Below are 14100 nucleotides of genomic sequence, written 5' to 3'. Positions count from 1 at the left end.
TTGAGGGCAGGGCAGGGCAGGGCATAGGTGCTTATTAACATACCTTGGGTGTTAGAATTCACAAGCAAGAAGTCAGAAAGAAGGTACCCTAAAACCTACTGAAGCCAAGTCCGTGGTCCTGGTTTCCTTCCACTGAGCTGCGGAAGGTCTACTACAAGCCAGGAGACATCATCAGGAAATTCCCAGCTATTGTAATGCATGACGACAACATCTAATTAATCATCAACTCTGTAACATGATCTCCAGCTCATAAAAAGGGAACGTGGGGAGTCTTGGAAACCTGATGAAGCCTTCACCAGAGAATCGCCTCCCAACCCAGGGACCTGTCCCTGAGGACCCCATGCTGATGGGTGCCTGCCTCCACCCCGAGGCCAGTAAGTAGACTTCCTGTGTTCCTTACCTCCTGGGTCAGGGGTGCAAGAAATGGAGGGGCTCCTGTGTCACCGCTGTGGAGGAGGGAGAGATCAATATGACTCAGAGTAGGCATCTGCCATGGCCAGAACCCCTTCAAGGGAGTGAGCTTCCGTCCTTGAGGGAGTCCAGCAGAAGCTGGGTGACTCAGGCCCAGCACAAATAGATGATAAGATAGCCTTCTTGAACATGTGTGCATCTAAGATCTGGTTGGGCAGAGAGCAGTGGCTGGGGTGGGTAACAGGGCAGAGGTTAGGAGGCCTGATAGAAAATAAGGAGCCTCATCTTGGCCAAGATTGTGAACAAGACACTCCATCCTGGGGCCTCAGTTGCCTCATTTGAAGGCTGGGGACAATGCCACCCACCCTGCAGGCCTTTAGGGTTCCCTGATGCACAAATCTAAAAGGTAATGGAGCACAAAGTTTCTTTGAGAACCTCACCTGCAGCCGCAGATGTTCCTCAGTGGAAGGAGCTGAATGGGCAGAAAATAAAGCAACGGGTCTTAGCCCCAGAGAATGGTGCTGGGCACACTGTACCCCCCAGCAGAGCAGACCCCCTGCTTAGGACCCCATGGCAAACTGTGGAGGTTCACCATCAGCATCCAGTCATCCAGAGTCACCTGTGCAGCTGTGTTTGGGTTCAAGGGCAAAAGCCCTGTGCCAGGGAGAGGAGGGAGCCTCTGTCCTGAAGGCCCTTGCTAAGCTGGTGCCAAAGAAGAAAACCCAGCACACACACACACACACACACACACACACACACACACACACAGGGTGGAGGGAGAAAAGAGCTATGGCTGGGAGAACAGGGATGTCTTCCTAAGCCCTGAACCACCTACCTACCCAAGCTCTCAGTGCCGCCCCTCGGGTGCAGGGAAGCAAAAGCCAAGTAGGTGCCTGATACCCCAAAAGTCTTGCTGTCTGGAGAAGTGATGATGAACACGGTGACAGTTGGAAGGCCCTCATGGAACAGGTGGCTGACCACCTGTCCCCTAAACTCCAAAACTTTTGCTGCAAAGATTCTGTAATTTGCCTGTACCTGTCCAGTACTGAAGATGTATGTCCTCAAGGATGTGGCTTATGTGTCCCAACTTTCCTGTCCTGCCAGGCATGTGGCCCTCTTCCCTGAAGAAGTGAGGCACATGCAGGGCAGGCGGGGTTATTGAATAGGGTCTTTCGTGGCAAGTCACTGAACTTCACAGAGCCCCAGGATCCAGCTGAAAATGGGAGGGCTACTTTTCATGGGAGAGTGCTCTGAAGCCTGTGCCATCCCAGCTAGGGTTTAGCTATGTGTAGCCTGTGCCCACCTCTGCCACTGCCACTCCAGAAGTAGGATAAACCAGGTCACCAGTCAAAAGGTGGAGGACTTCTGCACAGCTCTGTGGAGTTGGTGTCCACACCTTTGGTGCCACAGCTCTACACGCAGATGGTAAAGCCCTGTGCCAGGGAGAGGAGGGAGCCTCTGTCCTGAAGGCTAAGCTGTCAGGGTAAAGGTGGCTTTCAGCCTCCCTCAACCTGGCCCTACCTTGCGCGGTGAACAAGCAACTCAACCTTCTAGGAGAGTGAGTGTGGAGAGAGCGCCCTGAGGAGACAGCCTCCCGTTGCTCTGCCTGTGGTGTCGCCTTGCAAGGGCCACATTCAAGGGACGCAGACTGAGCATGCAGCTGACAGAAGGAGGTTCGCGTGCTCTGGGACAGGTACAGAACGCTGCCTGTTCAATGTAGTAGCAATGCGTCCCCTCAGCTCTCCTCCAGTTGAGGCTACGTAACATAGCTCCCATAGGTCCTGAGCAAAGGCGGAGCTTTGCCCACCCAGGTTTCCAACCAGGGGAAGTTCTCTTCCTGGGGTGCCAAGGGACTCATACACTCATAGAGGCCATTCCCAGGGAAGTTCTCTTCCTCCCTGGATAACCTTCCCTGCTAACCAGCTCCCTGGCTCCCTTCCAGGAAGTGGATGGGGTTGTGAACTGGCCTCCTGTCTCTGTCCCTCCCTGCTTTCTTACCCTGACCAGGTCCTGCTGGGCATCAGCCTCTTTCTCCACCCCAACACGGGGATGTGGCACACTCTGCCCACAGCCGGGGTGGGCTCATCTCTGCCGGCCACATTTAGAGAAGAACAAGCCTCCGTTTTCTTGACCCAAAGGGGTTGGACATCTTCCACTGGGGGCTCCTCCCATTTGAGCCTTCTGCCCTTGTTGAGGTGGGGCCAGAGCTGCGGCTAGCTCGCTCTCAGGGGACTGTCCTGCCACTCTGGGCATCAGGGCTGTGTGTGATGTGGAGAAGTGCCCACGCTGCAGCTCCAGGACCTGTCCTTTGTCCAGGGCCACGGCTCCAATCCCTTATCAGGTCTACCCCTGTCAGAGTTAAACAATGACACAGTGACTGGGGGGATGTAGGCTGATAGCTCCAGAAGCTTCCACCTCTCCCCTGGCCCCCAGTCCTGTGCCTGTGGCAAGCAGTGGGCAGCAGCAGGTCTGGGGTGGGGTCTCATTGGCATTTGGCTCCACTTCTGATTGAGTTCACTTTTTTTTTTTTTTTTTTAGCAACAGGCTCTCTCCCTGCCTCCCCCCCCCCAAAAAAAAGAGCAGGGGCACAATACCACCCTAAAAAAGGAGGTGCAGGTGGAAAGATCAGCTGTAGCTGGAAGTTCCAGCTCTCTCAGAGACTGGGCTGAAAGGAAGGACAGCCCAACAGGGAACTTTTCCCTCTTGGTTGGCTGCCAAGCGTCCTGGTGTGGGAAGTCCATACCCCTCCCCTTTCCAAAGCCCACTTCAGGACTTGGCTGGACCCGACTCAGGATTCCAAAGGACTGACCTTGGATCCTTTCCAGCCTGCACTTCTGCCTTCCCGGAAGCTAAGTCACTTTCTCTTTCAGGTCCAAGAAGTCACTGGGGGGTCGGGTGTGGAGGGGATGTCACCTGTAGGGAAATGAGATCAGAGAAGCAAGAAAGCAGAGTCATTAAGGGCCTCAGCCAGCCCAGCCTCGTTTAGCAAGTGGCTGGCTCAGCTCCCCTGACTAGTTCATTAGACTGTGTGGGTAATAAACATTATCTAAGCATATATGCCAATTATGCCTGTATGTTCAAAAAGTTTTTTAAAATATTTATTAATTTATTTACATTTGTGTGCACACCAGGTTCTCTTGCCTCTGCAAACACTAGATGCTTGCACGAACCTTTTTTCTTTTTCTTTTTTTTTTTTTTTTTTTTTGGTTTTTCAAGGTAAGGTCTCACTCTAGCCCAGTCTGATGATCTGGAATTCTGGAATTCACTATGTAGTCTCAGGGTAGCCTCCAACTCAGAGATTGTCCTACCTCTGCCTCCTGATTGCTGGGATTAAAGGCGTGAGCTACCACTGTCTGGCTCAACCTTATTTTTTAACTAGCTTTATGTGGGTGCTGGGGAATTGAACCCCGGATGGCAGGCTGTATAAGCAATATCTTTAGCTGCTGAGCTATCTTTCCAGATCTTAATTTATTTTTATTTATTTATTTATATACATATTTGGTTTTCCAAGGTAGGGTCTCACTCTAGCTTAGGCTGACCTAGAATTCATTATGTAGTCTCAGGGTGGCCTAGAACTCATGGCAATCCTCCTACCTCTGTGAGTGCTGGGATTAAAGGTGTGCATCTCTGCGCCCAGCTCTTTTTTATTTTTTTTAAACAAGAGTTCCCTGTGACACTCAAGCTGGTCCTTATGTAGCCCAGGCTAGCTTTGAATTCGTGTTCTTCTAGCCTCAACCTCCTTAGTGCTAGAATTAAAAGGTGTGCACCTAACCTGCCCTTTCTTCCCCCCGCCCTATTATTTATTAAGAAAGGAAAGAAAAGAGAGAGAATGGATGCACCAGAGCCTCTAGTCACTACAAACTCCAGATGCACACACCATCTGGCTTACATGTGTACTGGAGAATCATACCTGGTTCTTAGGCTTTTCAGGCAAGCGACTTAACTGTTAAGCCATCTCTCCAGCCATATATATATTCGAGGTAGGGTCTCACTCTAGCTCAGGCTGACCTGGAATTCACTAGGTAGTCTCAGGCTGGCATCAAACTCACAGGGATCCTCCTACCTGTGCCTCCCGAGTGGTGGGATTAAAGGCATGCGCCACCACGCCCGGCTTTCCAGCCCTTTTTCTTGAAAAATTTATTATTTATTTATGAGCGAGAAAGAGAGAGTGAATGGGCACATCAGGGCCTTTAGATACTGTAAAGGAACTCCAGATACCTGTGCCACCTTGTTGCGGCTTACATGGGTCCTGGGGAATTGAACCTGGGTCCTCTGGCTTTGTAGGCAAGTACCTTAAACGCTAAGCCATCTCTCATCAATTTTTATTTATTCACTTGTGACTAGAGAGTGGGAGGGAGAATGAATGAATAAATGAATGAATGAGGGTGTGTCAGGGCCTCTTGCCACTGCAAACAGACTCCAGATACATGGTCCACTTTGTGGATACTGGGGAATCGAACACAAGCAAGTAGGCTTTGCAAGCAATAACCTTTAACCACTGAGCCACTTGCCCAGTCCCTAACGTGCTTTTCTACTTAATATTAGTAATAACCATTATCAGAGATGTTTAGACAAGGTTGAGAGACCTCTGATCTCTGAGTTTTCACATCAGGTTGAAGGGAGGTAAACAGGTTTTGGGAGACTAACAGCAGTTAGATCAGGCAGTCCGTATGGGCTTCCCACTGACTTCCAAGCAGGTCTCTGGGAGTTGGTGTGGGCAGGTTGGCTTCTAGGATGGTGGTGGTGGATCCAAGGAATTGGTGGAGGTGGAAATGGCCTTCCCTCCACAGGTCAAGGTGACGGAGGGTCCTGGGAAGCTCCTTGGGGAGCCAGTGGGTCCAAACGGCCAGCACTGACAAGTTCCACGTTTCCACAGCCGCCGAGGAGCCACGGGAGGCCCTTCGCTTCCACAGGGACGCCAAGGGCACTCAGGTGCGTCTGGACGCGCAGGGGTGCACGGCGCGCAGGAGCGCCACGTTTGGCGACGGCATCGTGTTCAGCCAGCGGCCAGTGTGGCCCGGGGAGCGCGTGGCGCTGCGCGTGCTGCGGCAGGAGGGCGGCTGGTGCGGCGGCCTCCGCGTGGGCTTCACGCGCCTGGACCCCGCGCGCGTCTCCGCGCCCTGCCTGCCGCCCTTCGTGTGCCCCGACCTGGAGAAGCAGAGCCCGACGTGGGCCGCCCTGCTCCCAGACGGCTGCGTGCGCGCGGGCAGCGTCGTTTGCTTCTGGGTGAACCGCCGCGGCTGGCTCTTCGCCAAGGTCAACGCCAGCCGCCCGCTCCTGCTGCGCAAAGACGTGCTCGTGAGCGCCCCGCTCTGGGCAGTGATGGACGTGTATGGGACCACCAAGGCCATTGAGCTGCTGGGTGAGACAAGCTCTATGCGGTGGGCGGGCGCAAGGGGAGAAGGGGCCAGAGAGAGAGGCCAGGGTGGCACCCCATACGGGTCCCCAGTCCCTGGTCGCATTGCTCTTGTTCCTGCAGTTAGTCCATCATCCTCTGCTCCTTGAGACCCTAGATGGGAGAAAGTGCCATCTACTGGCAGAGGAGACTTGTCCCTAAAGCATAAAAAGATAGTTAAAAGGTTGATCATGTTTTGCAGAGAAGGAAACATTTGAAACAGAGCTTTTTTTTTTTTAATTTTTTTTTTGTCTATTTTTATTTATTCATTTGAGAGTGACAGACAGAGAGAAAGAGGCAGAGAGAGAGAGAGAGGGAGAGAGAGAGAGAGAGAGAGAGAGAGAATGGGCACTCCAGGGCCTCCAGCCACTGCAAACGAACTTCAGACGCATGTGCCCCCTTGTGCATCTGGCTAACGTGGGTCCTGGGGAATCGAGCTTCGAACCGCGGTCCTTAGGCTTCACAGGCAAGCGCTTAACCACTAAGCCATTTCTCCAGCCCTGAAACAGAGCTTTTCAAGCCAAGTAGGAGTTCATAATGCAAAAGCAGCAAGCATAAAGAACGTTTGGTAAGGGATCACCAAACTCCTGACAGTACCTGTGCAAAATGCTCAGTCACAGCCATCCTCTAGCTGGTCAGCAGAAAGTGGGGTACAGGGAGGCAGGAACATCCATAGAAGGAAATACTGGCTTCCTTGATGTGATCTTCTTCCCCATGCCTGCCAGACTGTTGTGTTTGTTTTTCTTTTGTTTTTCGAGGTTGGGTCTTGCTCTAGCCCAGGCTGACCTGAAATTAACTACGTAGTCTTAGGGTGGCCTCGAATTCACGGTGATCCTCCTACCTCTGCCTCCCAAGTACTGGGATTAAAGGCGTGAGCCACCATGCCTGGCTTTTATTTATTTGAGAGAGAGCAGCAGATAGAGAGTCGGGGGCGGGGGGAGGGAAGAATGGGTGCGCTAGGAATTCTAACCATTGCAAACTAACTCCAGACACATGCACCACCTTGTGCATCTGGCTTACCTGGGTCTGGGGAAATTGAACTTGGGTCCCTTGGTTTTGTAGGGAAGTGGCTTCACTGCTAAGCCATCTCTCCAGCCCCAGATTGGGTTTAAAAATATATATTCTAGGTCTGGAGAGATGGCTTAGTGGTTAAGGCATTTGCCTGCAAAGTCAAAGGATCCTGGTTCAATTCTCCAGGACCCATGCAATCTAGATGCACAAGGGGGCACATGCATTTGGTGTTGGTTTGCAATGGCTGGAAGCCCTGGAGTGCTCATTCTCTCTCTCTCTCTCTTAAATAAATAAAAATATTTAATAAATATATATCCTATTTTTATTTGAGAGGGAGAGAGGTGGGGGAGGGAGATAACAGGTGCTTTAGGGCCTCCAGCAGCTGCATATGCACTCCAATGCATGCACCACATTGTGTGTTTGGTTTATGTGGGTCCTGCGGAATTGAACCTGGGTCCTTTGGTGGTTTTTCTTTATTTTTATTTATTTATTTGAGAATGACAGACAGAGAGAAAAAGAGGCAGATACATATAGAGAGAATGGGTATGCCAGGGCCTCTAGGCACTGCAAACAAACTCCAGATACATGTACCATATTGTGCATCTGGCTTATGTGGGTCCTGGGGAATCAAGCCTTGAACCATGGTCCTTAGGCTTCATAGGCAACACTTAACCACTAAGCCATCTCCCCAGCCCAGCCCTTTGGTTTTTCAGGCAATCACCTTAACCACTAAGCCATCTCTCCAGTCCCAGATTCGATTTTTTTTTTTTTTTTTGCAAGGTAGAACCTCACTCTAGCCCAGGCTGACCTGGAATTCACTATGTAATTTCAGGGTGGCCTTGAACTCATGGTGATCCTCTTACCCCTGCCTCCTGAGTGCTGGGATTAAAGGCACGCACCACATACCCAACTCCAGATTTGTTTTTAAAATTACTTAGTCACACAGCTGCTGAGCCTCAGCTCAGGATCCCCTGGTTTGATAGATCTGCAGAGGGACTTAGCACTGGTGGCAGGAGGACTAAAAGGAGAGTCTAAAGGAAGGGAAACATTAGAGGAAAGAAACCTAGGGGGAAAAAAAAAAAAGAAAGAAACCTACAGCTCCATGAGTTCTCAAGCTGGGTTAAGTTTTCAGAGCCCTGGACAGTACAGGGTCTTAATGTCATGAGGAAGCCAACATAACCACCGGGGAAGAAAGGAGGTAGACACTTGCTCCAGGGCAGGCCATAGCTGTTCTTCAGGCCCTGACTCTGCCTCTTTGTCTTAGATCCCACAGGCAGCTCGTGCCACCGAGACCCGCTCAGTGAACAGGCTGTGCCTGAGCACCAAGGTGAGTGGACTTCCCAGGACTCCAGCACCCCAGTGGAGGGAAATTAGGGGGAGAGAAATGGGGAGAGGCAGGAGCTCTGGTTGTCAAAGCCATCTTGCTGAGTCCCCTCAGGTCTCCCACAGGCATTGGCATGGAAGATTTGACTGCCTGCTAGAAAGCTAAGGGCTGGTTAATATTTCTGTCCTCTAAAACACTGGCAGACTTCCCAGATGAGACTATTCATGAGCAGATATCGTGCTGCTCCTATTCCACCTTCTGCTCTTCCTGTTCCTCCTCCACCCACTCTTCCTCCATGTGCTCCTCCTCCTCATCCAACTGTTCCTCCTCCTCCTCCACCTAGTCCTCCTCATCTTCCACCTGCTCCTCCTCCTGCTCCTCATCCTCCACCTGCTCCTTCTCCACCTGCTCCTTCTCCAGCTGCTCCTCCAGCTGCTCCTCCTCCACCTGCTCCTCCTCCAGCTGCTCCTCCAGCTGCTCCTCCTCCACCTGCTTCTCCTTCTCCAGCTGCTCCTCCACCTGCTCCTCCTCCACCTGCTTCTCCTCCACCTGTGCCTCCTCCACCTGCTCCTCCTCCACCTGCTCCTCCTTCACCTGCTTCTCCTCCAGCTGCTCCTCCACCTGCTCCTCCTCCACCTGTGCCTCCTCCACCTGCTCCTCCTCCACCTGCTCCTCCTCCACCTGCTCCTCCTTCACCTTCTCCTTCTCCACCTGCTCCTCCTCCACCTGCTTCTCCTCCACCTGCTTCTCCTCCACATGCTCCTTCTCCACCTGCTCCTCCTCTACCTCCTTCTCCTCCACCTGCTCCTCCTCCACCTGCTCCTCCTCCTCCTGTTCCTCCTCCACCTGCTCCTCCTCCTCCTGCTCCTCCTCCTCCTGCTCCTCCTCCACCTGCTCCTCCTCCTCCTGCTCCTCCTCTACCTGCTCCTCCTCCACCTGCTGCTCCTCCACCTGCGCCTCCTCCTCCTGCTCCTCCTCTACCTGCTCCTCCTCCACCTGCTGCTCCTCCACCTGCTCCTCCTCCACCTGCTTCTCCACCTGATCCTCCTCCACCTGCTCTTCCTTCTCTGGTTGTTAGTTTTGAGGTAGGATCTCATTCTATCCCAGACTGACCAGAAACTCAGTCTGTCCTACCTCAGCCTCCTGAGGCCTGGGATTAAATGCATGTACTATCATGTCAGACTCCTGTCTTTTGGTTATTTTCCAAGGTAGGGTCTCACTCTAGCCCAGGCTGACCTGAAATTCACTATGTGGCCTCAAACTCATGGTGATCCACCTTCCTCTGCCTCCCAAGTGCTGGGATTAAAGGTGTGCACCACCACGCCCAGCCTTTTTTTTTTTTTTAATGTAGGGGCTCACTGTAGCCTAGGCTGATCTGGAATTCACTATGTAATCTTAGGCTGGCCGTGAACTCACAGCGATCCTCCTATCTCTGCCTCCTGAGTGCTGGGATTAAATGTGTGAGCCACCACATCTGGCCTCCTCTGTTTTTTTTTTAAATTTTTTAACAATCTCATTCATTTATTTATTTATTATTTATTTGAGACACAGAGAGAGATATAGAAATAAGCGGAGGGGGGAGAGAGAGAGAGAGGAAATGAGAGAATGGGCATGCCAGGGCCTCCAACCTCTGCAAACGAACTCCAGATACATGCACCCCTGTGCATCTGGCTTACTTGGGTCCTGAGGAATAAAACCTAGGTCCTTTGGCCTTGCAGGCAAGCGCCTTAACCACTAAACCATCTCTCCAGCCCCTCCTCTATTTTTTGAGACAGGGTCTCATGTAGCCAAGGCTGGCCCTTAAAGTCTTGATCATTCTGCCTCTATCTCCCAAGTGCTGGGGTTATAGGCCTGTACTGCCATGTTCAATTTAATGTTTTGTCTTGTTTGTTTTAAGAAAAAAAGAAACGGGGTGAATGAGGCTAGGGAATGTAGCTCTATTGGTATAATGTTTGCCTAGCATGCAGAAAGCCTGGGTTCCATTGCCAGCACCACAACATACTGAGCATGGTGGAACATGCCTGTAATCTCAGCACTAAGGACATGGATCAGGGGACTAGAGGATCAGAGGTTCAAGGATGGGCTAGAGAGATGGATCAGTGGTTAAAGATGCTTGCTTGCAAAGCCTGGCAGCCTAGGTATGATTTCCCAGTACCCACATAAAAGGCAGATGCACAAATTGGCACATGTATCTGGAGTTCATTTACAGGCACACCCATTTTTTCTGTCTCTGTGTATAAAATAAATAAAATGTTTCTAAAAGGGGGGGGGTGGAGATATAGTCCAGGGGTACAGAAGTGATTGTGTAGCATGTTCCAAGCCCTAGATTCAACCTCTAGTACCAGAAAGAAACAGCCACATTCATAATAAAGTTTTGCCAAATAGAAGAATGCTAAGGGATAAAGAAGAAAGTTGCTAAACTTGATCATTTTCTCTTGTATAAATTTTCTCCCAGTGCTTTTGTTTATTTATTTTGTTTTAATTTTTTCTGTTTGTTTTTTTTCGAGGTAGGGTTTCACTCTAGCTCAGACTGACCTGGAATTAACTATGTGGTCTCAGGGTGGCCTCGAACTCATGGTGATCCTCCTACTTCTGCCTCCTGAATGCTGGGATTAAAGACATGCGCCACCACGCCTAGCTTCCCAGTGCTTTTAGTTCTAGATGTATATGCTTATGGATTATGGAAGTGTGTGGGATTATTTTTCTTTTCTCTAAACTGAAATTTTGTTATATCCCTTTATTTATTTTTTCTTTTTTTCTTTTTTTCGAGGTAGAGTCTCACTGTAGCCCAGGCTGACTTGGAATTCACTGTGTAGTCTCAGGGTGGCCTCGAACTCACGGCGATCCTCCTACCTCTGCCTCCCAAGTGCTGGGATTAAAGGCGTGCGCCACCACACCCGGCTTCTCCCTTTATTTTTGGAGGCTGTGTTCTGAGAGGTTCCACTGATGTCTGGAACCATGAGTCATCCTATCAACTATGTGTTGTTGCTTTTTTCTGTACATACTACTTAGGATGAAATAGGACTTGTAAAATAGGCTGGATTGACAATAAAACTAATAAAGTAGAACATTATCATTGTATATTACAATAATAATTATGTACTCCTTGTGATTTTTAAAAATTATTTATTTACAGCCGGGCATGGTGGCACACGCCTTTAATCCCAGCACTCGGGAGGCAGAGGTAGGAGGGCCGCCGTGAGTTCGAGGCCACCCTGAGACTACATAGTGAGTTCCAGGTCAGCCTGGGCTAGAGTGAGACCCTACCTCAAAAAAACCAAAAAATAATAATAGTAATTTATTTACAAGTAGAGGGAGACAGAGAGATATATGTGTTACATTGTGCATCTGGCTTTACATGGGTTCTGAAGAATATAACCAGGGTTGTTAGGCTTTGCACATAAGCACCTTAACTGCTGAACCATCTCTCCAGCTTGTGATTAAAAAAAAATATTTTATTTGTATTTATTTATTTGAGACACAGAGAGAGAGAGAAACAAAGAAGCAGAGAGAGAGTCAGACAGAGAGAGAATGGGCATGCCAGGGCCTCCAGCCACTGCAAACAAACTCTAGATGCATGAGCCACTTTGTGCATCTGGCTTATGTGGGTCCTGGGGAATTAAACCTGGGGCCTTTGGCTTTGCAATCAAGTGCCTTAACTGCTAAGCCATCTCTCCAGCCCATGAATGTTTTTAATTATTTTTTGTTTTTAAAATTTTTTTTGTTTATTTTTATTGATTTATTTGAGAGTGACAGACAGGGAGACAAAGAGGCGGATAGAGAATGGGTGCCCCAGGGCCTCCAGCAACTGCTAACGAACTCCAGATGCATGCATCACCTTGTGTATGTGGCTTACATGGGTCCTGAGGAATCGAGCCTTGAACCGAGGTCCTTGGGCTTCACAGGCAAGCACTTAACCACTAAGCCATCTCTCCAGCCCCTTTTTGGTTTTTTTGAGGTAGTGTCTTGCTCTGGTCCAGGCTGACCTGGAATTTACTATGTAGTCTCAAACTGGCCTTGAACTCGCGATCTCCTACCTCTGCCTCCCAGGCGTTGGGATTAAAGGTGTGGGCCACTAGGCCCTGCTCCTCCGGTTATTTTTACTTAATCACGTTGGTCTCCCAAAGACATCTTAAGAGTACTGGGCACTTCTGTGCCCTGTGGTCAGATCATGAGAAAGTGACCCATTCTTTGTCCTGTGTGCCCTTACTTGTGTCGTGTCTTTTTCCAGCCACACCAAGAGAGGAGTGTGTCATCTGCTTCCACCATACTGCCAACACCTGCCTTGTCCCCTGTGGCCACTCACACTTCTGTGGCCCCTGCGCCTGGCACATCTTCAGGGACACAGCCAAATGCCCTGTGTGTCGCTGGGAGATCAAGGAAGTGGTTCCAGCAGCATCACTGAGGACTGGGGAAGGCTCCTGAGAGGAGAGGACTTCTTAGTATGGGTGGCAGAGGAGGCCTCGTTCTGAGGCAGGCCCCCGTATAGGGCGAAGGCATAGCACTGCCCTCTGCCTGGCACAGGCTGTCATGCCTGGTCAGAGCAGAGGGAAGCATGGTGTTGCAGTCTGGTTTGCATTGCTGGTAGAAATCACCCAACCAAGAGCAGCTTCTGGGAAAAAGAGGTTTATTTGGCTTACAGGCTCGAGGGGAAGCTCCACGATGGCAGGGGAAATGATGGCATGAGCGGAGGGTGGACATCACCCCCTGGCCAACTTAAGGTGGAACACAGCAACAGGAGGGTGTGCCAAACACTGGCATGGGGAAACTGGCTATAAAGCCCTTAAGCCCGCCCCTAACAATACACTCCCTCCAGGAGGCATTAATTCCCAAATATCCATCAGCTGGGAACCTAGCATTCAGAACACCTAAGTTTATGGGGGACACCTGAATCAAACCACCACACATGGCCACCCTTTCCTTCTCAGCAGGGAGTTGGATGAGGCCACATGGAAAAACTTCTCTTTCTGCCTCTACCAGAATGTTCTTAGAATATGGGCAACTTGAGCCCTCTGTTTGCAGCTAAGAAGGTTAAGGGTTCTGCTGGTGTCTAGTGGCAGCCCAGCAGCCCCTAGGTGCCAAAGACCAGACGCAGGGAGGTAGAAAGATGGAATGGGTACAATGCCAAGTGTAAGCTGAGTCACCTCCACAGTCCCCATGAAGTGACCCATAGTGACCTTGCAGGGTGGCTGTGAGGTCCCCATGAGATCATACACCTGAAGAGGATTCAACACAGAAACACACAGTTGTTACTGTGGTTTTTCCTTGTCAGTTTCTGAGTTAGTAAAATAAAGTCTGGGGCTGGAGAGATAGCTTAATGGTTAAGGTGCTTGCCTGCGAAGCCTAAGGTCTCAAGTTCGATTCCCCAGTGCCCACATAAACCAGAAGCACAAGGTAGCACATGCGTCCGGAGTTCATTTATGGTGGTTAGAGGACCTCACATGCCCATTCTCTCTATCTGCCCACCCCCTTCAAATAAGTAAGTAAATAAATGATTAAAAAGTAAGTCTGTGATGTAGGATGTTTTTAGTTTGCTCTTATTCCCTTTGCTGTGCTCAGTGAGAGAGGGTGGTACTCTAAACTGGTCAGAGGCTGAGGCATTTGGAGACATGCTGACCTGCCCTCCCCAGACCATACTGGATTTACAGAGGACTGGGCAGGGCTCTGAACACTCTGGCCCTTGGGCTTGTAGCTGAGTACACTCCTCTCCCTCAAGTCCCAACCAAACTTTGCCCTTGCCAGTCTGGGCTCTGGAGACTTCCAAGGGGCTCTGACCCATATTGAAAGCAGATGTTAGTAGCAGGGAAGCTGCTTTTATTGTTCCCTGGTTTGTGACTACCTCCAGAGGCCACAGAAGGGGATTCAAACCTTTTGTGTTAGGCTAGAGAGATGGCTTAGCAGTTAAGGCACTTGCCTGTGAAGTCTAAGGACCCAGGTTTGATTCCCCAGTACCCACGTA

General features: G+C 50.3%; 1 protein-coding gene across 1 annotated transcript; it reads left to right on the top strand.

Annotated features, from left to right (window-relative positions):
* Window positions 1-346: 346 nt before the first annotated feature.
* Window positions 347-12810, top strand: Neurl3 (neuralized E3 ubiquitin protein ligase 3). The gene is made up of 4 exons (XM_045148385.1): window positions 347-374; window positions 5288-5773; window positions 8082-8144; window positions 12373-12810. Exons 1-4 carry the CDS (start codon window positions 347-349, stop codon window positions 12564-12566), a joined length of 771 nt encoding a protein of 256 aa, XP_045004320.1. The 3' UTR covers window positions 12567-12810.
* The last annotated feature ends 1290 nt before the right edge of the window (window positions 12811-14100 follow it).

The sequence above is a fragment of the Jaculus jaculus genome, chromosome 4, assembly GCF_020740685.1.
Source record: "Jaculus jaculus isolate mJacJac1 chromosome 4, mJacJac1.mat.Y.cur, whole genome shotgun sequence".
Lineage (NCBI taxonomy): Eukaryota > Metazoa > Chordata > Mammalia > Rodentia > Dipodidae > Jaculus > Jaculus jaculus.
Note: the sequence above shows the minus strand (reverse complement) of the source record. Positions and strands in the feature narration are given on the sequence as shown.